We start from the raw sequence: 26,371 nt of genomic DNA on the forward strand, positions 1-26,371 counted from the left end.
AGACAGGGAGATCCGGGGAGAGTTAGAGCATGCAACTGTGAGCAATATTTGGGACTGAGACTCAGGGGGGTTTAGTGTTTACTGTGCAGATGTCCTTGTGGTTCCTTCAGGCATAGATACAGCAAAGACTACTAAGTGTGTGTGTGTGTGAGAGAGAGAGTACGGTTTATATTTTGTTGGAAAATGCTTATGCATGTAAATTTGTGTGCGTTTGAGCGTGCATGTGGGAGGGTGGGTGTGGTGAGAGAGTTCTTTATGCCAGCCATGATGACGTAGCCATGAAGACAGACAACAAGGGGGCAATACACACTGTTTAAGTGACCTGAGGGCTGAATTGTGCCTCCTCCATGGTTTCAGACACACACACACGTACACAAACACACACACAGACGCTTTCTCACACTGCTCAAACAGCCTAAAACACATTCTGCACGCACGGAGGCAGATGAAAGGCGGTGGCAGACATTGACAAAACAAACGGACACGTTAAAACCGACCCTGATACAAGCACAAACATGTACATGGTATACACAAAGGATGCAGAGATAGGCCGGCACATACAAAGGCAAATTTAGTCATATAAGCATTTACAGGCCAACAGGAAACTTACACAATCACTCGCCATTAACAAGCACACACACACACATTTATACACACCCTGAGGGCAGAATGTCTGCACCACCAGTGGGTTGTGTGCTCCCGTGACTGAGTTCAAGCCCGCGGGGAGTCCCCTTGCCCTGGGCACTGACACGTTCACTTAGTGCTCAAATGGCAAAAAAACAAAACAAACCTAACCTCTCCACACGCTCGCACATGACTACTACGCGGGGCATGGGCACAGACGCCTGGAGAAACACCTGACAGGAGGAGAGAAAGAAAGAAAGGCGACACATTAAAACTGCGGAGTGACAGAAAAAGAAAGGGAAAAGTGAGGGAGTGAGGGGGAAGGGGAGAAAGGTCGTGTTGCCCTTTGAATGTTTCATGCCAGCAGCCGATGCTTCTCTTCTACACACCAGACCTCTTTGTCCTCCAGTGCACACAACACAGCTCCCTCTCTCTCTCGCTCTTATCTCCCTTTCATTCTGTCCCTTGATTGACTCCATTAGCATGCTGGACTGTTGCCAAAGTGGTTTAAAACATTAGATTTCAGACCACATAAGGCTCTTAAACTTCTACCACATTGGTTTAATTACTCAGGCAATGAACCCTGTGTTTTATATGTATGTTTAATACATATCTGCTCTGAGAGAGATTGTTAGTCAGCCTACATAACGTTCAAAATTATGCAAACCATGCATTACTGCCTCAGGGTGCATTGGCAAAGCTGTAGCTATGTAAGTGTTTGTGTGTCTGTCTCAGTCCTCAGTCAGTAACTACTGACTGATCACTTATACTTTAACTGAATGTACGGGTTGTCTCCACAACTATTAGGTATGAAAACTGTAGCCTGTGTTATGTGACTTGCAACACGTTTACAGTCCCTGTTATCACCAGAATTCCTCTATATTCCATCAATTAAACATGGTGCTATTACTTCTCCCCTGATGTGCAACACTTAGTTGGGCTGGGGTTCCAGTGGAAACAACAGGGTGGGGGTCGTTTTGTGTGTGTGGTTAGTGTCTTTCCAGGACAAGAAGCATAATTAATGTACGTGATGACTTTTTGACTGTCTGCATGCGTGTGTTTCTGTGCAGTTGTCATTGTAATCATGCAGACAGCAGAAACATAAATTCAATTCAATTCAGTTTTATTTATATGGCACCAAATCACAAAAATAGTGGCTTTAAGGTGTTTTATATTGTAAGGTAAAAAATCTTACATTAGCACAATCATGTGACCCCGACGAGCAAGCACATGGCGACAGTGGGAAGGAAAAACTCCCGTCTTCTCCTTTCTTCTATCTTGTTAATAATTTTACTTTTTCACTGCATATATTGTCAAATATTTCACAAATCCTTTTTCCTTTTACAGCCACTCCGGCATTCCTTTTCCTGACATTTTACTCCAGTTTTCCTTCCACTTTGTCCTTGCCTCTTTCTTCCTCCTCCCAAACAACTGTCCTTTCCCTCCCTCTCTTCCTGCTCATCTCCCTAGGCCAACTCTGCTTCCTAAGCTACAGCTGCCGTGACCCATCTGGCTCGTCAAAACACCAGAAGTGGGTCACTGCCACGAACACAGACCCTTCATGTTGCGCACGTACACATATGCAGACATCAGATACGCACACATGGACACAGCATACCCCCTCATGTTCATTCACACACCCAAGCATGCTTTCCGTGACCAAAACTGGCCCAACAGGCATGCAGCTACTAACACACAAAAAAGCCCCATGCACTGAACACACATACACAGCAGTATGTACCTCCGTCTGCTGTCACACATAATAGCGCCGTGAAATACTGCAAATTTTGATATTGATGCAACAGTCGTAATTTATGAGATGAATGATCGTCAGTTTTAAATTTTGAACACGTTTTAACGATCACTAGATTACTCTGATTTTTACGTTCCACAATAATTAACACAAAAAACATACCTTTTTCATGTATTTTGAAATTTAGTTTTTAGGAAACCTAGAATGTAATCTGTCTCTTAAGCAGCAGACAACAGACTCTTCAAAAGGCTTAGACGAGCTTGTTTTGGTCTTCTTAAACCTTAAATATAACTTTAGCTGTCGTACTGCAATTTCATAGTACTTAGACAGACACTAATACCATTCCATATCATCTTAGCCAAAATCTGACCCAAGAAAGAAAAAAAAAATCATGTTTTTTTCCTATTTTTATATTTGTCAAGTAAGGCCAACACTTTTGGTGCAGCGTGCAGGTTGCTCACAGTGCACAGAAACAGAGATTTGTAGCAGGCCACTGCAGATATTCACAGACAGACAGACTAAACAGTTTATTTTCCACTAATCCTCGGTACTTGAAAGCCACGTACCCTGTTGTGTAATTTTGGAAGGTAATATATAACCCACATGCACATACATAAAGGGGCAGAAATAGGGAATAGTGAAAGAGATGTCATGCTAGAAATGTCATTTTGGGGTACAAGGCACTTAAGCATTTTTTGGAGGGTGGGCGGGGGTGCCCAGGGGATTAGAGGCATTAGGATTAGATTTAATCAAGTGATATGATGAAGGGCGGTGGATTTAGAGGAAAAAAACAAAGGCAAGTGTACCTGTATCCTTCAAAACGCTTTCGCTTTCCAATTCTCTCTCTCGCTCTTTCAATCTAACAAATGCTTTCTCTCGGCTATCTGCTAATCTGGCACTTCATCGTGCTTCTGCCTCTGTCCGTCTGTGAAATCACAGACATGGCAGATCACGCAAGCATTTAAAGAAGGGATTAAGTAGTTAAGGGACTTACCTGTGGGGTTTTTTTTGTGGGTTTTTTATTCCTAATTTTTTTTAATGATTTTCTTTTTTGGGCTGTGACATTATGAAGGTGCTTGTGGAGTGTGTGCACTTTAAAGAAAACACTGCCCTGCTGTGCTCTTCTTTTTTCACATGACAATATGAGAATGTTTGGGGGGATTTCAGAGCTATGTCACTTTTTTCGTGCGTGTGAGCGTGTTTTTTGTTTTTTTGTTTTTCTGTGTTTCGGATTATTCTTTTTTTCCTTTTTATTTTTTTGTTTGTCCGTCGCTGGTGTGCATGGTGTTCCTGATTGTGTGCGAGTGGGATCAAGGCGGCACTTCGTGACTGCAGCTTTGTTGATTTTCGCGACGATAAAGACCCCCTGTGGCGCTCAGTGTAGCGAGAGCCAACACTGAGATTCCACTCATCTGGACCCCGTGGCGCACGGTACACATCACATGAGGAGTGCGTGTGTGTTTTTAAGTGAGTGTGTGAGTGTAGATGTGGACATGTGCATGAATATTTCCTACTTCTTCGACCATCGCACTCATGTGCATGCCTCGGTGAATGAATATCTTCTTCTATTTCAGCTTACGTGTGTGTGCATGTGTGTGTGTGTGTGTGTGTTTGTATGTGTGTGGAAAAGCAAGAAGGGAGGGGTGGTTGCAGTCACAAGGCACAAAGGGGGGTTGGGAGCTGTGAATAGCAGAGAGGAGAAAAGAGAGTGACCAGAAGGACCAGGGAAGGGGGGGAGGCGGGATCTGCAGAGTGGATGAATGAAAGCACAGCAAGGGACAAATTAAAATAAATCGAAGACCTGGTGACCTCAAAGGCCATAGCACATGATTCCCATCATTTTCCTACTTTGAAAAGCAATCAGTAACGCGAGGACACTGTAAACCTGGATGAGACGATTCCCATCAGGATAAAAATATTCCATCACAGGATAACTGTGATCACTTCAGTAAAATGTGCACCACAGCAAATCAGAAATGCTGAATCCCCTCACTAAATAGGGTCAAAGATTAGGGGTCAGTATCTGGATTGTGTGTGCCTATATGGAAGATTAACATTGAGGAATCCATCACTCACCCCTACACACACAGATGTGTGTACATAGGCAAGAGAGGTTGAAATGATCAGCAACGGTCACAAATGCATCAGGGAAAAGTCAGTAGAGGAGACAAAGGAAGGAAGGAGAGGTTTGAAATGTGTGCTGGAGGGGTACTTCTCAGGTTGTAAAAATAAATACAGAGGAAAGATAATATAGTGGGGCTCACAGGGGGATGCTGTCTAGGATTGCATGTCTTCTCCTTCTCCTTTTCCTGTCCGCCTAGCTGACTATCTCACGTGTTCCATTGGGTGGAGGCAGGGAAAGGGCAGCGGCAGGGAAAGAATCACCTATGGCTCCCCTCGACCGGCGCTCGGCCACGCATCACGTCACATACAAACACTGGGTGAGGCACAGCACGGCATGGCATGGCATGGCACGGCACACAACAAAACCCATAGCTCGAGGAGCAGACAGCGGGCAGAGGTCTAGCTGTGTTCATTTTGCTCTGCTTGTGTGCCTGTTTGAAGACTTTGGCTGTGTGGGAGTTAATCACTCTGCTTTTTTTGAAGTGACTCAGTGCTTAGCTTTCAGTGTAGCTAGGTGGCTTTCCATCCATCTTCTAACACTTCTAGAAAAGTTAAGCCTCCTCCACCTTGGCCGTTGGATCAAGGTGTTCCCGGAACAGCTGAATGATTCAATCCTGGGGCCCCATTCTGGTAGGACACACCCAAAACATCTCACCCAAGCCCAGAAGGCATCCTGATTAGATGCCAGAATCACCTCAGTTGGCTCTTTTCAAGGTGCAGGAACACAGAACAGTGTCAATGAAGCACCAATCCATCCGGCACTCTCCCCTCACTTGTGAAACAGTTAAACTCCTCCACCTGGGGGCAACCACTCATTCCCGACCTGGAGTGGGAACTCCACTTTTTTCCTGCTTTTTTCCTGAAGCATGGCCTCACACTTGGTACTAATTCTCACTTTCGCTGTTTCACACCAGTCCAAGATGGAGGTCATCACCTGATGAAGTGGTTTAACGACTGTCAAACTAATTACAGTATTATGAGCTTACTAACATGTAACATGTGCAGGTTGAAGACCAAAAAATAATGATAAGAAGAAGGTCTGTAACTCAAAGTTTTTATCAGCTTTTATATTTGAGTTTCATTTACCATTCCATAATGGACATTCTTGCACATCAAACGGTCATAAATATTACATTGTTGCACATACAGACCTGTTGCCTTTACAACAAGTTGAGCCTTTCAAGAGCTGATTGTGAGACAGGAAATCTCCTGAGAGTGATAATAACTCCAAAAACTGTCCTAGGCCCTGCACTTTATAACTATTGTATGATTTAACCTTTTGATTGCTTACACTATAGACTACAGTGCACTGTAATTATATGACACCAGTACAATCAAGCCAAGAGGATCTGATGATTTGGTTTGTCTTCTGAGAGTTTTGAAACCCAGACACAGTCCAGCCACAGGAGGTGGAGACAGGACAGCCGGGCAAGCCAGAGAGAGAAGAGGCATTGTAGTCTGTTAGGTTAATCAGAGTTAGCAGACAACACATGTGCTTCCGTTAGCCCCACTAGGCCACACATCACAACACACGGCTCGGCACGACATGGCAGGGCGCAGTCAGCGGAGAGGGGCTAAAGGAGGTAACGCCGACTGAGCTGTGTGTGTCTGCCCTTCCTGTGTATCTGTTTTCAATTTTTTTTTGTTGACGTGCAGCTTGTCGGTGAATCCGTGTCGTCTTCCTACTTATCCTAATTTTGTGTCCTTCATTTGCAGTTTAAACTGGGTTGAATGGCTGTCTGTCTGAACCGATGGCAGTCAGCGGAGCGCAGCAAATGCAGCCTCATTTCACCTTCTCCAGCCAGTGAAAACAAGTGTTTTGTCTGCAGCGTTTAGCACTTCAGTGAATCCGAAAAAGAAAATCTATGCGCGTGAATGACTGAGACAGAGAGGTTCTGAGCTTGGCTGGATCACCATCGCCTTCTGAGAAAAGCAGAATGTCGAAGTGAATGAATGTTCACGAGAAAATCCCTCAGTTAATGGGATCTGCCATAATTATTTAGTTGAAAGCACCCAGAAAACACGCTATTAATTAACTGTAAGTGGCGAAAACAGTCGGCAAACATAGAGAAAATAATTTTTTATACGAGCAAACTTCTCTGTTGAAAAATCGGTGCAAAAGAAGTCTTTGATCCTGTCACCCCTATGCTCAGATGCAACTTGACATCGTGACTTGACCTCCAAGGAAGTTGGGTTGTTTTACCAAACAGGAATAAAGACGCAAGAAAATACAAACATATACAACAATTAATAATGTCCAATAATGTGTGCGCATCCTTCACCACCAACTACTTCCTAATAGCAGCAGTGACCTCGTAATGAACTGCAGGTTATCATGCAATATTGTCACTTTGTATTACCCCGTACCCTGACAACACCCGTGACAATATTGCACAATAATCCCCCTGCTGTTTCTCAGTCATTACAGCAGATAAGCATTGAACTGATGAAACATTTCCCTCTCCCCCCTCTGTCTTTTTGTCTTAATCTTTCCGTCTTCTCCTAGATTTACAAAAACAGACTGAAAAGGGGGCATGAGAGGTGAGGGTGGAACAAGAACAAAAAAACAGCCAGAAGGAGAAGGAAGGAGGAATTTTGTTATTGGGGGGGGGGGGTTGGTTATAATGATTATAGCGAACAGACAACACATGTGCTACCATTACCCAATGACCTCCTGAAATATTATTGAGAGAGTGTTTTGGGGTTGAAGCTACCATTTATTCGGAGGGAGGATATGTGAAAAAGAAAAGACAGAGAACAACACAAAAGAGGAGTGATGTGTAGCATGGTGTAATTTACTCAGACATGGGGACTGTGTCTCCTCTCCTCCTTTTTGTCTGGAATACTTTGCCATGCTCACATTAAATATGGATGGCTGAGTGGAAGCAGAACAAGAGCAGCTGAAAGCCCTCAGCAGGACAGTCAAAGGATAGGACAAGGCAGAGGCTTTATGACTTTGATCTGAACCTGGGCATCTATAACAATAAACCCAGAGAAAGATGTTGGATGAAAGCACTTGGATGTTAAAAATTTTCATTACTCAGGCCATAAAAAAAACAATTAAATGTAGCAAATTTGCACTTTTAGAATTAAGAAGATAACAACTTGTATTTTTCATTGCCTAAAATCTAAGCAGTCTTAACAGTCTTAACAGTTTTTCCTGTAATAGCACTTGCTGACCAAGATTAAGACAATAATAATATATACACAAGCTTTATTTCAGTGTGTGGGCCAAAAAAAAGAAGAAAAAAATGCACTCATGCAAAAGTGGAGTAGGTAGAGACCATGGAGAAACTTCTTTTCAGGTTTGCTAATACTCAATCTTCCAATATGTAATAAAGATTAAGCTGCCACGTAATAACTTATTTTCTCTCCTATCAACGCAGAGGGCGTGTGGTCACAACATGGACTCTGATTACAGTTAATGACATCAGCAGCTCTGTATCTGCAGACTAGTAATCCTACATGGGAAACAGGGGCTTCATCAATTACACAATGTGAATGCAGGAAAACATTTAAACAAAAAAAAATAAAGAGTGAAAAAGTGATTGAGGAAAACACTTTGTCCCAAATGATTAAAATAAGAAAAAAATACCATCATTTTTACATTTACTTGTACATTAATGTGTAAAAAAAAAAACACTGTTACTGTCTTATTTAAGAATAGTCATATGAAAAACAAAGTTATTCACATGACTCTATCCAGTCATGTGAATAACTAAGTAAACCCTCACTGATTACATAGGAATTAAGAGAGTAAGCAGAACCCGGCTGCTGCTAATCAAATGCACTTGATTGATCACTTTGCTGGCCTGAAGCATTCATGCGTGTGTTAACGCAATGTTAACAAGAAAAGGCAGGAAACCTAGAGAGGCAATTGCTGTTCCCCATCAATCTGGGAAGGGTTACAAGTCCATCTCCAAACAATCTGTAGCCTGACATTCTAAGTGGAAAACAGTCAAGACACATTTCAATCTTTCCAGCAGCCGACGATGACCCAGCAAATTCACCCTCAAGATTAAACTGTGCAATACCCAGAGAAACTGTAAAAAACCCCAAAACTAAATCTCAGACTCTACAGATGTCAATTAGTGTGTTAAATGTGAAAGTTCGTGAAGGTAGAATTAGAAAAAACTGAACAAGTATGGTTCATTTGCACTTCTCACACAAGACTCCTGGAACAATGTCAATATTTGGCTTTAATGCACAGCACTATGAAATAATCCATGTCAGCACAAACACCTCATAACAACTATCAAGCCTGGTGGTGGAGGGTTGGTGATTTGGGGTTGCGTTGCAGCCACAGGACCCTCCCATCTTTGCAATAGGATATATATGCATATATCACGATATGGCACATAAATTTGTATGTGATATAAAAATGTCATTTGGTGATATCATTGCTATGACGACCCACATTTATGTTGCCTGCAACAGCACTGGGCATATCTGGGAGCAGGAGCCACATTTCAGCTTCCCATTATTTAGCACCTAAAGAGGACCTACTTCAGCAACCAGCAACGAGGAAAACCAGGCTACAGAGGAGGAGATACTAGCAGCCAGTGATGTGCAAACCAAGTAAACTAATGACTCCACTAGCATTCACTAATTGTGCTCCATACAACAGGGACAGTAGATGGAAATAACTGATGGGGTCACATGGTGGAAAAGTAGAACGTTAAGTTGCTGGTTAAAAATCTTGACCCAAAATACAACATCCCAGGTATTACTTTTTGGTATTACTATTTGATAAGAGTTATAGGGATAAGTTACTTTAGTTATCATTCAAAAAAAAAGTTTAAAGCAGTTATTTTATAATTACATTTTCCAGGAGAAAAACTGCCTAAGTTACTTTTGTGTTTACATTAGATCTTTGCTCTGGACCCGGATATAATGATGTGTCACTAGCTTTGCACTTTTAAGCACCAATGTTTTGTTTAGGATCTCCTGTTTTGTTGAGAAAGTGTGTGTTGTGGTTTGAAAGGAATCAACATACATGCAGATATGTGGGTCTCTGTCTATATAAATATATGAGCGAAAGAGTTTTGAACTTTGCATCTTTCTGATGTCACTCTCTGCACTGACTTCCTCTGATGAAAAGACAAAAAGACCGTCTTTCGCTCATCTCACTTGCTCACATAAAGTGAACGACTCGACCTGTTTTTGCTTCACAGACCACAACATTTCTGAAGTTAACACCAAGTAATGTCCCTTGCTTCTCTAATTGTTTTTTTTTTTTTTTTGCTTCCTCTCTGTATCTCTTTCTCACTACGCTTCCCTCTCTTCAGAAGATGAACGTCTTGTCCTGTTACACTGTGTGTGTTTGAGGTCGTCTCAGAGAAGTAAATAGGTGGTGTAAGCAGCTAATGGAGAACAAGAGGTGCTCTGCTGTTGCATAAAAAGACTGTGGTGTACTCTGCCGGATGCTGCGCTGAAAACAGCTCATCCTTCTAGGCCAAATGTGTCTGAAAACTATGCCAAGAAACAAGGAGCACTTTTCTAAGTTAAAGTGTCACTTTGGCATCTTGGAGAATAAAGAAAAGTCCTGACAAGCAAGGAGAGAGTGAAAAGACTTTGTTTTGGGGGCAGTGCGGGACAAAGAATTATGCTGTGTCACTGTGTTAACAAAGGAGAAGATCCTGAAGCAAAAGGGCCCAATAAAAATAAAGACTGTCTATAAAATACCCATATGCCATTTTTAACCCAGTTTTAAGCATTTTGGCTGCAGTCAAGAAGCAACTGCAATTAGACAAGAGAGTAAAGTGCTGAGTCATCAGCTAACACAACAACCATTCATAATATGGGTGCATGGTACAGATCTGTCAGCTGTAATTAATACTTATACTAGAATTTACTTTAATAAGACTTGGGCACAGTCTGTGGCATTTAACCACACGACAATCCATGACATTTAAGAGATAATAACAACGAAAATGTGGCAAATGCTGTTCAGAGGTCCGGTTCAGTGGCTCAAATTAGCTTACAGATAGCTATCAACTATAGCTGCATATGTCACCATCCACCTCTCAGAGTTCCTCCCCCTTATAACTTTAAGTCTTAATACAATTTAAAAAAGCAACTTATTTAAAAAAAACCCATCATTGGTCATGAAGAAGTTAAAGAAGCTAGTTAATGGCACACTGAACTAAAAATAAGATAAACTAAGAAAACTGATGATTAGTGATTGAACTGATTTTTTTAAAATTCACAACTGATTTTAATTAGTGGCTGTAAGCAGCTGGTCCCCCACAAGTTCATCGTACAACACTGTTCATCATCAGATCATCAGAAACTTTATTGTCATTGTCATGAGAACAACGAAATTAAGAATGGTCCCCGATCATTGCATCATCCCTAGCAATATCAAAATATAAATAAAACAATAAAATTCAATAAATAAAATAGATAGAATACTTAAAATACTAATAAGATATAACAGTAAAACATTCACATACATTCCCACACACATGCTTCAGACCGTGCATAGATTAACACAAGAGTGGCGTGATGGACATTTTTTTTGTAGTATTCAGATGTGTTATTGCAGTTGGATAACAGCTGTGTTTGAGTCTATTAGTCCTTGCTCTGATTGCCCTGTACCGTCTGCCTGAGGGCAACAGTTCGAACAGGGAGTGGCCAGGATGTGAGGTGTCTTTTATGATGTTTTGGGCCTTTTTAAAACAGTGGGCGTTGTGTAGAACTTCCAGTGTGGGGAGAGGGCAGCCAGTGATCTTTTGGGCGGTGTTAATGATCCCTTGGAGTGCTTTCCTCTGAGCCCCTGTGCAGCTAGTGTACCAGATGCATATGCAGTAAGTTAGAACACTCTCAATGGTGGCTCTGTAGAAGGACACCAGCAGTCTCTGTGTGATGTTATTCCTCCTGAGAATTCTCAGGAAGTACAGTCTCTGTTGGGCCTTTTTCAGCAGCTCGGAGGTGTTCACACTCCAGGAAAGGTTCTCCTCTATATTGACTCCCAGGAAGCGGAAGCTTGCCACCCTTTCTACACAGTCCCCATTTATGAATAGTGGTTGGATCTCTGCCTTTTTCCTTCTGAAGTCTATTATGAGTTCTTTGGTTTTTGAAGTGTTGAGGAGGAGGTTATTGGCCTTACACCATGACGTCAGCTGCTCCACCTCGTCTCTGTACGTAGACTCGTCTCCCTTGGAAATGAGCCCCACCACTGTGGTGTCATCTGCAAATTTCACAAAGATGTTGCTGTGGTGGCGAGGAGTGCAGTCGTGTGTGTAGAGAGAGTAGAGCAGTGGACTGAGCACACAGCCCTGGGGTGAGCCAGTGCTGAGACTCAGGGCTGAGGATGTGTGATGGCCAACTCTGACTCTCTGTCTACGGCCCGAGAGGAAGCTATTGATCCACATGCAGGTGCTGTATGGAAGCCCCAGGTCTTGTAGCTTGGCCACCAGTTTGTGTGGAAGGATGGTGTTAAAAGCTGAGCAGTAATCCACGAAGAGCATCCGCACATAGCTACCATGCTCTTCCAGGTGAGTTAATGCAGCATGGAGTGCTGTGGCTACAGCGTCTTCCGTGGATCGGTTTGCTCTGTAGGCAAACTGGTGTGGATCCAGGCTGCGGGGCAGGGCTGCTGTGATGTGTCTGCGGACCAGCTTCTCAAAGCATTTCATTACCACTGGGGTGAGTGCCACCGGTCTGTAGTCATTCAGGCCGGTGATGTGGGGCTTCTTAGGCAAGGGGACTATGGTGGAGGACTTCAGGCAGAGTGGGACAGTCGCCTGTGCGAGGGATTTGTTGAAAATCCTGGTGAAGATCCCAGCCAGCTGTCCTGCACAATCCCTCAATATTCGACCTGGCACACCATCAGGACCCGCCGCCTTCCTCGGGTTAACAGCCTGCAGCATGCGCCTCACCTCGTGCTCTTCCAGGGTGAGGGTGGTGCTGCTATGGGTGGCGTGTTGCTGCTGTGGCTCCAATACCTCCGGTACCCTGGTCTCAAAGCGGGCAAAGAAGATATTCAGCTCCTCTGCCAGCTCCAGGTCACCGTCCGCAGCTCCGAGATTGATCTTATAGTTGGTTAGGTGCTGGATGCCTTGCCACACCTGCCGGCTGGTATTACTCTTCAAATGGTCCTCGATCCTCCTCCTATAGTCCCCCTTTGCCTCTCTGATGCCTCTCTTCAGGTTGGATCGGGCTGTGGTGTAGTAATCCCTGTTGCCAGACCTGAACGCAATGTTCCTCTCCTTCAGCAGCTGCCTGACCTCCCGGGTCATCCAGGGCTTTTGGTTGGGATAAGCCCGGATCCGTTTGACTGCTGTAACAGTGTCTATGCAGTGTTTTATATAGCAGAGGACACCGTCTGTGAACATTTCCAAGTCCTGATGTTCAAAGATATCCCAGTTAGTCCTGTCAAAACAGTCCTGCAGCTGCTGAGAGGCACCCTCTGGCCATATGGTAATATTCTTTGTGATGGTAAGAGCAGTTTTCTTGAGGGGGGCATATGCAGGGATTAGAAACAGTGACAAGTGGTCAGACTGACCCAGATGTGGCAAAGGTCTGGCCCTGTAGCCCATTTTGATGTTGGAATAAACTTTGTCCAGAATCTTGTCACCCCTAGTGGCACACTTGACGTGCTGGTGGAATTTGGGGATTGCTCTTTTTAAGTCTGCGTGATTGAAGTCCCCTGCTACGATATGTACAGCGTCAGGGTAAGTGCTCTGTTTATTATTGATGTTTGTATGCAGGAGTGCGATCGCAGAGTTAGCATTAGCATCTGGTGGTATGTAAACAGCTGTTATTATGACAACGGTGAACTCCCTAGGTAGGTAGATGGGCCTGCATTTAACAGTCAGATATTCAATGTCCGGTGAACAGTGACGGTCTATTATCACTGTGTTGGTACACCAGCTGTTGTTCACATACATACAGAGCCCCCCTCCTTTGCGCTTACCGGAGTCCACTGTTCGGTCATGTCGCTGTGTGGTATAGCCTGCTAGCTCAATAGCAGAGTCTGGAATGGATTGATGTAGCCAGTGATAAGAAGGATGCATGAGTCTTTGATGAAGTTATTCGCTGCTATTTGCAATCTCAATTCGTCCAACTTGTTCGCGAGGGATCTGGCATTTGTGATGAATAGGCTGGGGAGCGGTGGTTTGAGTGGCTGCCTCCGTAGCCTGGCTAGCGCGCCGGCCCTGCAGCCTCGCCGTCTCCTTCTCTCTCGACGCCGCCTGCGCCTCCACCCCGAAGGGATAACAATCCATGGGGAGCCCGGACTCCTCGCTATTTCCACCGGTATCTTGTGTAAGCGGACAAATTTGCTAGTCACGCTCTCGCGGTAGCTTACTCCAATCTTGAGGAGATCATGTCGGCTATAGATGTTATTCGCTTGGCTGGTAGAACACAAAAACAAACATAAGGCGTACAAAATTATCCAAACATAGCATCGATCGGTAGAACACTGAGCTGCTGCAACTACGTGCGCCGCCATCTTGAAAACACATAGAGAGTGTTGGGCGTTAGCCTCTGGGTGCTGATTTTCAGTTGATAGATGATTGCCTTGTGGGAGGCAACTAGAGCTGGGCGATAGAACGATAACGATATGTATCGCGATATAACTTTTTCTCGATAGAAAAATTAAACTATCGCGATAGACCTCGCCGCTCTTAAAAAAAAGAAAAAAAAGAACAGTCAATCCAAATTACGTAGCGCAAAGCCGAACCAATCACAGCCGCAGCGTCACGTCACGTTACTTGTTACGTACAGCACAAGTGCCAAGCCGCACATGTGTATTTGTTTGGGAAGCAGCCAGCCACCGTTCCGCCCGGGTAATGAAGGAAATGAGTGTGCCGACTAGAAAAATCAACCGAGCGTGACCGAAGGTTACCGAAGAGAAAACAGATGATGGTTCCAATGCCGGAGAGATTGTCGAACAGAAGAGCCATAGAAGTTCCGTAGTGTGAAGGTATTTCGGCTATTTCAAGTCTGACAAAAAACAGAGTAGCGTGCACTGTAAATTGTGCCGAAAGCAAGTCTGGAAATACAATAAACTGGTGCATGCGCTACGTCCACACGTACCCGGGTATTTTTGAAAACGCAGATTTTTCTATGCGTTTGCACCTTTCGTCCACACGTAAACGGCGTTTTTGGTCACTGAAAACGAAGATTTTTGAAAACTCCGTTTTTGCATTTACGTGTGAACTAGAAAAACGGAGAAAACGCAGCGTCAAAGCATTTTTTGACGTCACACTGTGCGCCACGTTATTGTTTCGGTGAAATGAATTTCTACAATACTGTTACTGTTAATTCTACTCTCTGCAGTGTTTAAATGCTTACATATACACACAGTTACTGTCCCTCCACACATACGACTCTGTTCTGCTTCTATGCCCCAGCTTTGTTTACTTTTTCCCACCGAGGCTTCTAGACTTCTGATTGGCCAACATTTCTGCACGGTTAGGAATCTAGCGCCACCTGCTGCTTTGGCATGTTCATAGCAGCGTTTTCCTTCATTTCTGCCTTTATTGTGTGGACGGGATTATTTTTTAAAACGAAAATGGAAAATCTCCGTTTTCAAAAATACCCGTGTACGTTAGGACGTAGCCTCAGTCTCTGACTGGAAGCACTAATTCGTCATTCGGCTTTTGTCAGACTAAAGTAACTGTTAAAACTGTTTGAAAAGCTAAGCTATACAACAAGGAGAGATTGAGAATTTCCTTTTAGTTCTCAGTTTATTTGATATTGACAAAAGTTAGTCAGTTTTGTCTGTTCTTCTGTAAAACAAACTAAGATTTATTTTTAGAATTAATATTTTGTTTCTAAGTGGAATTGACAATTTAGTAGTCTGTTTTGTTTGTTCTATTTTGAAACTTAAACACTTTAGCGGCTGCCTTTTGTGTAGTTTGCAATATTTGCCTTTATTTATCTGAAAAAGTCTCATGTTCCTTAAGTACATCTACCCTGTTGAACTTATTATGGGAAATAAATATTTAAATAAAAACAAACTGCTGATTATTTCACATTTTACTTGTGAGCAACGGCGCATTTAAATCTCACAAATATAGTTATTTGGCTTATATCATGATAGATATCGTTATCGCCTGAAATGAAAAAAACGTATCGTGATATGAAAAAATCTTATATCACCCAGCTCTAGAGGCAACCTGTCTCTAAACAGCAACAATGTGTCTCAGAGTGATTGCAATCACTCTCAGACAGATTTGTGAAGGTTTGCAAATAATTGCTTTAAATTTAAAAACACAGACAGATTGCCAACATGTTGTAATCGATCTGAGTCAGTCTGCGATGAAGAGAGGAACTCATCTACGACACATTTCTTTGCAACAGGGACTCAAGTCAACTGGCTACCAAATAGTTGCATTCTAGTTATATTTCTATATAATAGTAAGGTTGCTGAGCACCTATGTCATTATAGAGTTAAGCTGCCATCCTGCAGCAATGATGTCACTATTTGCGGGGGACTTTCTGAATTTCTATTTCAAATCAGGTTCCAGCTGGACTTTTGTAAATAATTCGATGAGGGTTAATCATTTGGAAGAAATGGACATGTCTTATTGAGATAGAGAAATCAATTAATGTATTAGGCAATTAGACTCCAAGCGGTGATAGGATTTAGGACAGGACTTCCCAGGGTCTAGACGCTGGTGGCAGGGAAGATGTGAAGGACAGAACACCCAGGAAAGCAGGGAGATTTGTGATTGCAATTGTTCTTTATATAAATTTCTGTGTGTGCAAGCAGCAACATGTTTGCATTTTTCCCAACTTATATACAGGCATCACAGTAATAAGTTGGCAAAAACACTTCATAGGTAAGCGTCACAAAATCCATTGCACACAGTGACACTAATTTTGGCCTTGCTGTGATCTCCAGCCACTGTTTGTTCAGTGCGACTGTGGCATAACCATTTTGCTATATAAATGCATGATTATATGCATTTATATAGCATATAATCATTGTTTTCCTCTATCATAGTTTATAGTGTCAGCCTCAAGCACTCATTTAAAGAACTGCACAGTAAGGGGTGGTAGTTTGCTTATTTGTTTTTTACTTTTTTGGTTGTTTTTTTAATTTGCAAAAAATATAATTTTGGTCAGAAATGTATATATCTTATGACAGACTAAAAGGATGATACCATTGCATTTTAGAGTTTTACCATCTGAGTCCTCAAATTGAATAATGTTTTCACTGGTACCTGTAGAAACATGCCAGCAGTCTGATCATCAGCTTAGACAGTTAGGTGTGAATTGATTTTCAATTCTATGACCAGCAATGGAAAAAGGGGGCAGTGTTATCTGCTCCATGAATAATGATTACTGATGTGTCCTTGAGAAAGACAAAGAACGAGACTGAAGGGAAGTGTGACTGCTTTCACATGACACAGGGTGAAACTGCAAAGCAGCAGCATGCGTTCTCAGCATGTTTGAGTGAAAGTACAAATACCAAATTTTAGTTTCTCTTGAAAAAAAACTGCCAACCGCAGAGACATAAATCGGTTAACAAAGGTTCTGCTTCGTTTAAAGGATGGCTGGTACTGTTGCCTTGGTATTCAATGAGGCTCACTAAAATAATCAATACAGAGGAAAGCACAAAGTTAAAAGAATGAACAGCTTAAATAAAAAATAATAAAATAAGAGAGCAGGAGAAAGCCTACATGTGCATGAAAACTGTATTGATAGTTGGTGATGTTGCACTATGTCCTGTCCTGAAATGTGAGGCTTTTTGTTAATGACTGTGATCCTGTGGCTGCAGTTAATCACCTGCATCCCTCACAATAAACATACTGTTGGCATGAAAGTTAAGTGAAAGTATTTGTTTCAGTGCCTGAGTGCGTGGGTGAGAGGCATGACGTAGGTGTGTGTGTGTGTGTGTGTGTGTGTGTGTGTGTGTGTGTGTGTGTGTGTTTGTAAAACAGCAGCCCACCATTAAAGCTCACAGCCAGCCCTCTCCCAGCACACCAGGATTAACAGCACTTAAATGTTCCTGTTAGTACACCACCTCCTCTTTGCCTCCCACGCCAACCAGTACACATGGTGCTGCCCACAGCTTTGCTCATGCAACACACACGACCTCTGTGGTTTTTGTGCTCTTCGCTCGACCCTGGCTGCCTAAGCCTCCAATAAATGGTACTGAAGTGCACCCATCGGAGGGTGTGCGGGGTGGGGGGCTAAGCCCAGAATGTCCTCTATTTCACAGATCTATTAGAATCTGAGTACATGACAGAGGCAGGAACACAGGAAAGGAGGAAGACAGACCCTGACTAAATCAAAGGGGCAAAAATGAGTCTCCTTCTCCAGTCATGCATTAGATTATGTTAATGCCCCTTTCTTTCAGGCCTTTGCTCCATGTCTGGTTATCACATGCCCCCTGTGACAAATCATACACAGAAGGACAGAAATGGATGGTAGGTACCTGCCACAGAAATCAATAACAGAACGGATTCCCATTTGACTCTCAGCAAGCAGAGAGATAGACGGGGGATGTGAATGAATGAAGGTGTTTATGGGAGTCTGCTGGGGGAGACTATGGGACCTTTTTATGAACTCGGGGATGGAACAGCCACCATTACATTAAACCAGGGAGTGTATTGTTCTAAGCCATAGCATATTCCAGTAATTACTAGACAGCAGCAGACAGAGGAAGTGCAACAGCAAAGAAGAAGCAAAGCAACAGCAGAGAGAAGTGCACACACACAGGGACTTTTTACTACTTTGCGCTTGCCACACTGGATCAGCCTACATAAATGGGTCATAAATGACAAATGTAACATACTGAAAGATAATCCAGATTTATTGCAACAAGAGTGTGAGATAATAAAAAAAACAAACAGGGATGAAGCATATCATATGGCACCTTTTAAGTTTTAGTGTGTGTTTAAAGTTTCATATTAAAAACAACATTAACAAAAATAGTCCACATCCCCAAATATGAAACTGCACTGTTAAGTTTAATGTGGAAGTATTACCTAAAAAAACTGAGTGTCTCAGTTATTTCAGAGAGAAAGAGCAGAGGCGCAACATCCCACGTACCCCACTATCACCTAACTAAACCGTTCGCATGATGAGTCACATCAGAATCTGTTTGATGAAGTGATAATTAATGCATTCAATGGATACAAATGCAAATGGGAAAAAGAAAAACCTTATATGCCAGGAATACAGTTTTTGTCACGGTTTGCCGGGGCAAGCCGTGTGGACCCAGGACCCAGGATCATGACAGTACCCCCCCCTCAAAGGCTGGCCCCAGACAGCCCAACAAGAAACAAAACAGCCAGAAAAAACAGAAAACAACCCGACCAGGGCGGGCGGCGGGGGCCCAGGAAGGAGGGCTCGAAGCAAAACAAAACCGGAGCACCAGAAGGCCAAAAGACAAAAACAAAAAACGAGTCCAAAACCAAAAGAAACGAAGCACACCAGAACACAGGAAAAAACAGAGTCCAAAACAGAAGAGTTCAGGGGGCCGACAGCACAGGAGTCCAAAACAGTTCAGGGGGCCGGCCAGGGGGCCGACAGCACAGGAGTCCAAAACAGTTCAGGGGGCCGACCGTGCGGACGGCAACGGCGGCGACGTGGACACAGTTCGGGGGGGCCGGCCGTGCGGAAGGCAACGGCGGCCATTCAGGCGATGGCGGTCCGGGGGCCGGCCGTGCGGAAGGCAACGGCGGCCACTCAGGCGATGGCGGTCCGGGGGCCGGCCGTGCGGACGGCAACGGCGGCGACGTGGACACAGTTCGGGGGGGCCGGCCGTGCGGACGGCAACGGCGGCGACGTGGACACAGTTCGGGGGGCCGGCCGTGCGGAAGGCAATGGCGGCCACTCAGGCGATGGCGGTCCGGGGGCCGGCCGTGCGGAAGGCAACGGCGGCGACGAGGGAGACGACGGAGCAGTTCAGGGGGCCGACCGCGCGGAAGGCAACGGCGGCGAATCAGGCGATGGCGATCCGGACCAGGCGAGGCAGCAGAGGCCGGACCAGGCGAAGCACAGGCTGAAGCCGGACCAGACGAAGCACAGGCAGAGGCCGGACCAGGTGAAGCACAGGCAGAGGCCGGACCAGGCGAAGCACAGGCAGAGGCCGGACCAGGCGAGGCTGAAGGCTCTGAGGCTGGACCAGGCGAGGCTGAAGGCTCTGAGGCCGGGCCAGGCGAGGCTGAAGACACGGAGGCCGGGCCAGGCGAGGCTGAAGACACGGAGGCCGGGCCAGGCGAGGCTGAAGACACGGAGGCCGGGCCAGGCGAGGCTGAAGACACGGAGGCTGGGCCAGGCGAGGCTGAAGGCCCTGGAGCTGCAGCAGGCGAGGATGATGATGGAGCTACAGCAGGCGGCTGGACGGGCTGAACGGGCCCCTCGGACCCTCCAGCGGAGGCAGGAGGCTGAACGGGCCCCTCGGACCCTCCAGCGGAGACTAGAGACGAAGGCCGGAGCGGTCCTACGGACCCTCCAGCAGAAGTCACCACTAAGCCAGCAGTCATGGAGTCCTCTGGCAAACACGAAGGCAACTGGTGATGCACTGAGCACTGGCTCTGCCCAGGCAACGCTGACATGGTGCAGTTCTCAGGTGGCTGCATAAACTTCAGGGGTCCAGAATCAGCCAGGGACTGAGACCTAGCCTCTGGGGAAGCCCTGGAGCGGCAAACTGTGCCAATGGCGGCTGAACCATGAAAAGCACCTTGAGGTGAAATTAAACTTTCTCCCTGCATGGAGTGAATGAGTGAAACCGGTGATACTGGAGCCAGAGCTACGGGTAGCGGGGGCACTGGAGTTACTGGGGCCTGCGCTACAGGCGGCACTGGAGCTACTGGGGCCTGCGCTACAGGCGGCACTGGAGCTACTGGGGCCTGCGCTACAGGCGGCACTGGAGACTGAACTGAGGGTGGCACTGGAGACTGAACTGAGGGTGGCACTGGAGACTGAACTGAGGGTGGCACTGGAGACTGAACTGAAGGGGACACTGGAGACTGAACTGAAGGGGACACTGGAGACTGAACCGAAGGGGACACTGGAGACTGAACCGAAGGGGACACTGGAGACTGAACTGAAGGAGGCACAGGAGACTGAGCTGAGAGGAGCACTGGCTGCGGGGGAGCTAACCGAGCTGAGAGTGGCTGCGGGGGAGCTAACCGAGCTGAGAGTGGCTGCGGGGGAGCTAACTTAGCTGCCGGTAGCTGCACAGGCGATAAGCAGCTCGCGTTGACATCCGCCACACAAAACGCAGCCCCTGAATGAACAGTCATGCAGTCCGAAAATGAAAAAGAGTCCTCACTCACCACAGCTGGCGATTTAGAAGCCCGAACGTCCGGCTGTGGGGTGGCGCGCTTGCGGCGCGATCGGCGTTTCCTCCCCGCAGACAGCTCCGACGGGCCGGGCAAGATCACATCCGGCGAGTCGGGCAGCGAGGCAGGAGTGGCTGAGAGAAGGTGCGGTGTGAGCCGGAGAAAAGCCTGCATGGTCGGAGGAAGCGACTGCAGAAGCCATGGCAGGCCAGAAAAGAGCCGTTGTAGCCGACTTTCCACGGCACGACGAAGCTCCTCTGGAGGGTTCTCCAGCCATAGCCCGAGGAGAATCTCCACATTGTACGCAATGTCGTCCTGGAGCTCCTCGGACGGATTCACTGCCGCTGGGTCCATGGTGGCTGGTTCGTACTGTCACGGTTTGCCGGGGCAAGCCGTGTGGAATATGAAATAGGACCCAAAATGCGGCAGCTCTGGTGCAGATGAGTGTTTATTTACAGGGGTGTGAGTACAAACAGCGGTGGCGACAAAACATGAAACCGGAAACCTAAACTGGGTAAACTAATAAGACAAACCAGAATGAGGATGCAGGGAGGTCCGGAGAAATACATACAGGGAGAGCGAGGGGAAACAACACAGACGAACCAGCGATTACCAAGACAGAAAATACAACTTAAATACACTCAGAGAACACAGGGAGATTACACACAGGTGGGAGACACAGCTGGGAGTGATTAACATGACGAGACCAGGGAGGCAAACTGAAAACACTCACATAAGACGCAGACCTTCACAATAAAACAGGAACACACGGGGGGGAACAGGGTAAACACCAATTAGAGAACAGAACCAAAATCGCGAAGAGAAAACACAAAACACTGGGTCAAAAGGACCCAGGATCATGACAGTTTTAATCAAAATCATGATAGTGTCTTAAGATTATACACCCAACCCTAGGCAGCGAAAGCAAGGGTATAGTACACACGCAGACAGGCAAAGACAAGGGTGTATTGTCAAGCTCCATAGCCTTTTGAGATCTACAGATACAGAAAGACAGTTTCAAAGGTCCCCATCATTATTAACCACCTGCTGGCTGTAAGGATACTAACGATACTATTGTCACTGGAAAATTTGGCTTCATACAAGACTTGCCTCATGGTGTTCAAGGTTCAAGGTTCTTTATTCATCACATGCATAGTTAAACAAGTATAACACACAGTGAAATGTTTGGTTTTGGGCCCGGATGGCTTGGGGATAGAAGCCCCTCTTGAGTCTCTCTGTCCTTGCCCGGATGATGCGGAACCTTCTACCGGATTGCAGAAGTTGGAACAGTTTGTTGCCAGGATGGGACAGTATCTGCGCTGCTCTACTGTAGTCCGGCATCTCCTGGTGTAGGTGTCCTGAAGCAGGGGGAGAGCAATCCTGCAGCAGCGTTCTGCTGTATGGATCAATCTCTGAAGGGCTTTTTGGTCCTTAACACAGCTGTTCCCAAACCAGGATGTGATGTTCTGTGTGAGGATGCTCTCCACAGCGCCTCTATAGAAAATCCTGAGGATCTCTGGAGAGACCCTGAACTTCCTCAGTTGTCGTAGGTAGTACAGGCGCTGCCTAGCCTTTTTGGTCTGGACCTGAATGTGGGCAGCCCATGTCAGGTCTGAGGAGATGTGGACATCAAGATACTTGAAGGACTGCACCCTCTCCACTGGAGCTCCATTGATGATAATGGGCTTGTAGTCTCTGTGCTGACTCCTTCTGAAGTCCACCACCAGCTCCTTGGTCTTGCCAACGTTCAGCTGGAGGTGGTTGTCCTGGCATCATGATGCCAGATTCTTCACTTCATCCATGTAGGCCGCCTCATCGTTGTCGGAGATGGCGCCCAACACCACTGTGTCGTCAGCAAACTTCACAATGGTGTTGGAGCCATGGGTGGCCACACAGTCTGAAGTGTAGAGGGAGTAGAGCAGTGGCGAGAGGACACATCCCTGTGATGCTCCTGTGTTGATGGTAATGCTGTTAGAGACGCATCGACCCACAAGGTCCCCTTCTAGATAAGGCACAAGTACAGGCCTGTCTTAAGTTTGCCAGTGAACATCTAAATGATGAGGTTATAGGATCAGAAAAGGATTGGGAGAAAGAAGAGAAATCCTGAGTGTGACCAAAAGAACACCATCCCCACAGTCAAGCACGGAGGTGGAAACGTTATGCTTTGAGGCTGTTTTTCTGCTACGGGTACAGGATGACCTCCCTGCATCTGGGCCAATGGATGGGGCCGTGTACATAAAATCTTGGTTGAAATCCTCCTTCCCTCAACCAAAACATTGAAGACATGTCGTGGAGTCGTGGATGTGTCTTCCGGTATGACAATGATCTGAGGCAACAAAGGAGTGGCTAAAGAAGAAGCACATCAAGGTCATGGAGTGGCCTAGCAGTCTCCAGACCTCAATCCTATAGAAAATCTGTGGAAGGAGCTGAAGTTTCGAGTTGCCAAGCAGTAGCCAAGAAACCTAAAATCCCTCCTGAGACATGTGCAAACCTGGTGACCAACAACAAGGAAAATCTTACCACTGTGCTTGCCAACAAGGGTTTCTCCATCAAGTACTAAGTTTTTTTTTACTTGGGTATCAAATACACTTTTCTCTAAATGACATGCTAATCACTTTATAACTTTGATGTTTGGGTTTTTTTTCCAAATCTTTGTTTGATATTCTGTCTCTCTCCATTAAAATGAAAGTGCCATAGAATTTAGAAACTCTTGATTTCTTTGGAAGAGATTTCTTTCATTTCTTTCCCCTGCAGAATTCACAAATTCAGCAGCGGGTCAAATAATTATTTCCCCCACTGTAATGTGATTCGTGGTTAAAAAGGAAAAACAAGCAAGATTCCCTGATCATTAATATTCATACCATATGGCATATCATATGGGAAAATGCAACCGCCACCTCACATTGACACGGAGACAAAGCAACACGCTGCCGTTGCCGTGTTACTGAGAGCGAGCTTTACGTTAAAACAGATGGAAGATTACAAGAGGAAGCATTGTTCCATTTCTTATTCAAATTATATGGATTAGTGCAGCATATGGAGTGGGTGCAGCGACGAAGCACACCTCACATTGCAACAAATGTAATTTCAACACATTTACATTTTTGAGTTGTAAAAAGAAGCACGTTTGTTAACAACATATGTGGTTTCAAGATGGTGTTTCATTAACATGGTGCTTTAAAAGGTACAGTACGGTCCAAACACATGTATAGAATGAAAATGACTTAATTTTGCTTTGTTAAGACTAGAATCTATGTGTTCAGATATAATTCTAACCAAAATAATCAGGAACTTTCAAAGTAGTGCTAACCTTTTGAATCTCTTCAGGCAAAGGGTAGATCAGAGGACTGTGAAGGTCCGCGCTTATGTCTTTCTCCTCCACCTCCTGGTCTCCTAGAAACAAGCAGAATTAGCTTAGTTAGTCTTTCACTTTCAAGAGAATAAAGTAATCAAACCATTTATATAACATCGGATAGATGGCATTTTGAAATTGCTTCTTTTGACCAGCCGTCCAAAATAATCAATGCAAGCTGAGATTCAACAGAGAACAGCAGCAAATTGGTACATAAGAATACATTTCTGAATGACTAATAGATTTAAAAAATTGTTTGTGAGCAATTTTGTTGGTCAGGTAAAGCTTTTAATGGAAAGATAGTTTTTTGGAGTTTTTTTTATGGGGCTATTGCAGGCAAAGTGAAAAGAAAGTACACCTTCTTTCACTTCTGTTTTTTATGTATTGGGGCATAAAAATCAGGTCTTAAAATTAGGTGAGTACAACCTCAGATGAACAATTAACTGACGCAATGTTATACAGAAAAGTGGACCAAAATTTCTGCACAAAGCTGCGAGAAAGTGAGAAAATCATACAGAAAAAAAAGTATTTTAAGGTATTGCTGATAAAAGTGGTTCTAAAAGTCACTGAATCATGGGGTGTAGTTAGTTTTTCATACACTGCTTCTGCATTTTGGCTGCTGTTTTCAGCATAAAAGTGGGTGGTACTTTTAAACTGATGAATAGCACTTTGCCTCTAAGGTTAATGTAAGGGCAAATCCCTTAGCGTGATGTCCACCATATTAAACCCATTTGTGGTACACTCTATTCAGTAGATTAATCAGTTCAGATTACAGCATTAAGCTAAGAGACCGTAGCAGCTTTTTGCTGCTGGAGGTATTTTGACTTCACAGCCAAACACTTGCCTGTCCTCGACTGCAAACTGTTTCAATTTTCAAGCCTGGGGACTTTGCAAAAAAGCAAGGCTCTAATAACTTTCTGTGCTGTGTGTCATGGTTTATTAAGGATGAAGGTGATATATAGGTGTAATGCAAGAGAACAATTATTTGTCTGCCTTGTGCTCTCAGTTTGTGTAATTGCTACAGTCCCAGATAAGGTCTTTTCCCTGTTGTGTAATAGACGCCACTGAGATAAAGTCAGTCATGCGGGAATGGATGCAGAAGGTCACATGAGGAGAACAGCAACACAAGCGTAACCAGGCCTCTGTCTATGTGTGAGTGCACGCTTTTAGGGCATTTATCTATCGGCTTGCCATTAGTGAGGGGAACGGAACACACCAATCCAACACTTGACCTCAAATTAGATACCTCTGGCTAACTCAGACCCAGAGGTCACTCCCATCAGATGACCTGCTATGTGCCACACATTAAATGCACTTTGCGGGTCATTGGCAGATATTGAATGAGAAGACGTATGGGAAAACGTACAGCACAGACACAAAGGATTTGGCCAGCAGCACAATGCAAACAGACAGACAAACATCAACAACTGCAAGTAATCCATGAAGTCATGCAAAGACAGACAGTTTGGCCCCAATGCACCCGCTAAAACCTTCAAGAATTCGCATGTAAACAAGCACGAGTACTCCCTCTGTGTCTTTCACACTCTCACGGCAATGCAGACACATAAACCCAATCCAATCAAAGACCAGGCTTCATGCTCACGCACGCTAATATCCTGATTGCCCCCCTACTGGCTTTAGGCTTTGCATTTAAAACACAGCAGAGATCCTCAATCACTGGCTCACACAACACAGATAAATTAGTGACGCCCTGTGACAGCATTAAGCCAGCCTACCCTTTTTCGTGGACACAGATATAAAAGGCCGATTTTGCATGACAACCGTTCCCCTGTGACATTTTGCCTGCTTTAGCCCTGATTGGACTATTAATCAATCTAATGTGAGAGAGGCAAGCTGTTCATAAACTCATCTATTCAGCACGGGTGTAAGCCTTGAATCGTGAGAGGAAACATACACAACAACACAAAAAGTCAACAGGGCTCACAGGGGGCTTAAATAACACAAAGATAAGCATCGAAGGCCATTAAAAAAAAGGATTTTACTGCGAAAGAAAATGTGCCTTCAGCCATCATCATCATGAAGGATGCACAGTCAGATTATATAACTGTGTTTTAATAATCCACCAAGACTACTGTCTGCTTAAGAAGTATAGCAGCATGAAGTCTGTAATAGTTGTACAATATACAGGGAGTGCAGAATTATTAGGCAAGTTGTATTTTTGAGGAATAATTTTATTATTGAACAACAACCATGTTCTCAATGAACCCAAAAAACTCATTAATATCAAAGCTGAATGTTTTTGGA

At 44.8% G+C, this 26,371-nt stretch overlaps 1 protein-coding gene across 1 annotated transcript in view; it reads right to left on the reverse strand.

Moving 5' to 3' along the window:
- Window positions 1–26,371, reverse strand: part of lekr1 (Leucine-, glutamate- and lysine-rich protein 1) — a 99,598-nt gene that overhangs the window by 70,548 nt on the left and 2,679 nt on the right. Inside the window, 1 exon segment of the mRNA XM_085245464.1 lies at window positions 24,065–24,147. Within this exon segment, the coding sequence (XP_085101590.1) occupies window positions 24,065–24,147 (83 nt within the window).

Source organism: Mchenga conophoros, linkage group LG14, assembly GCF_057382185.1.
Source record: "Mchenga conophoros isolate Kocher_MC1m ecotype Shallow Benthic linkage group LG14, M_conophoros_male_GT1.1, whole genome shotgun sequence".
Lineage (NCBI taxonomy): Eukaryota > Metazoa > Chordata > Actinopteri > Cichliformes > Cichlidae > Mchenga > Mchenga conophoros.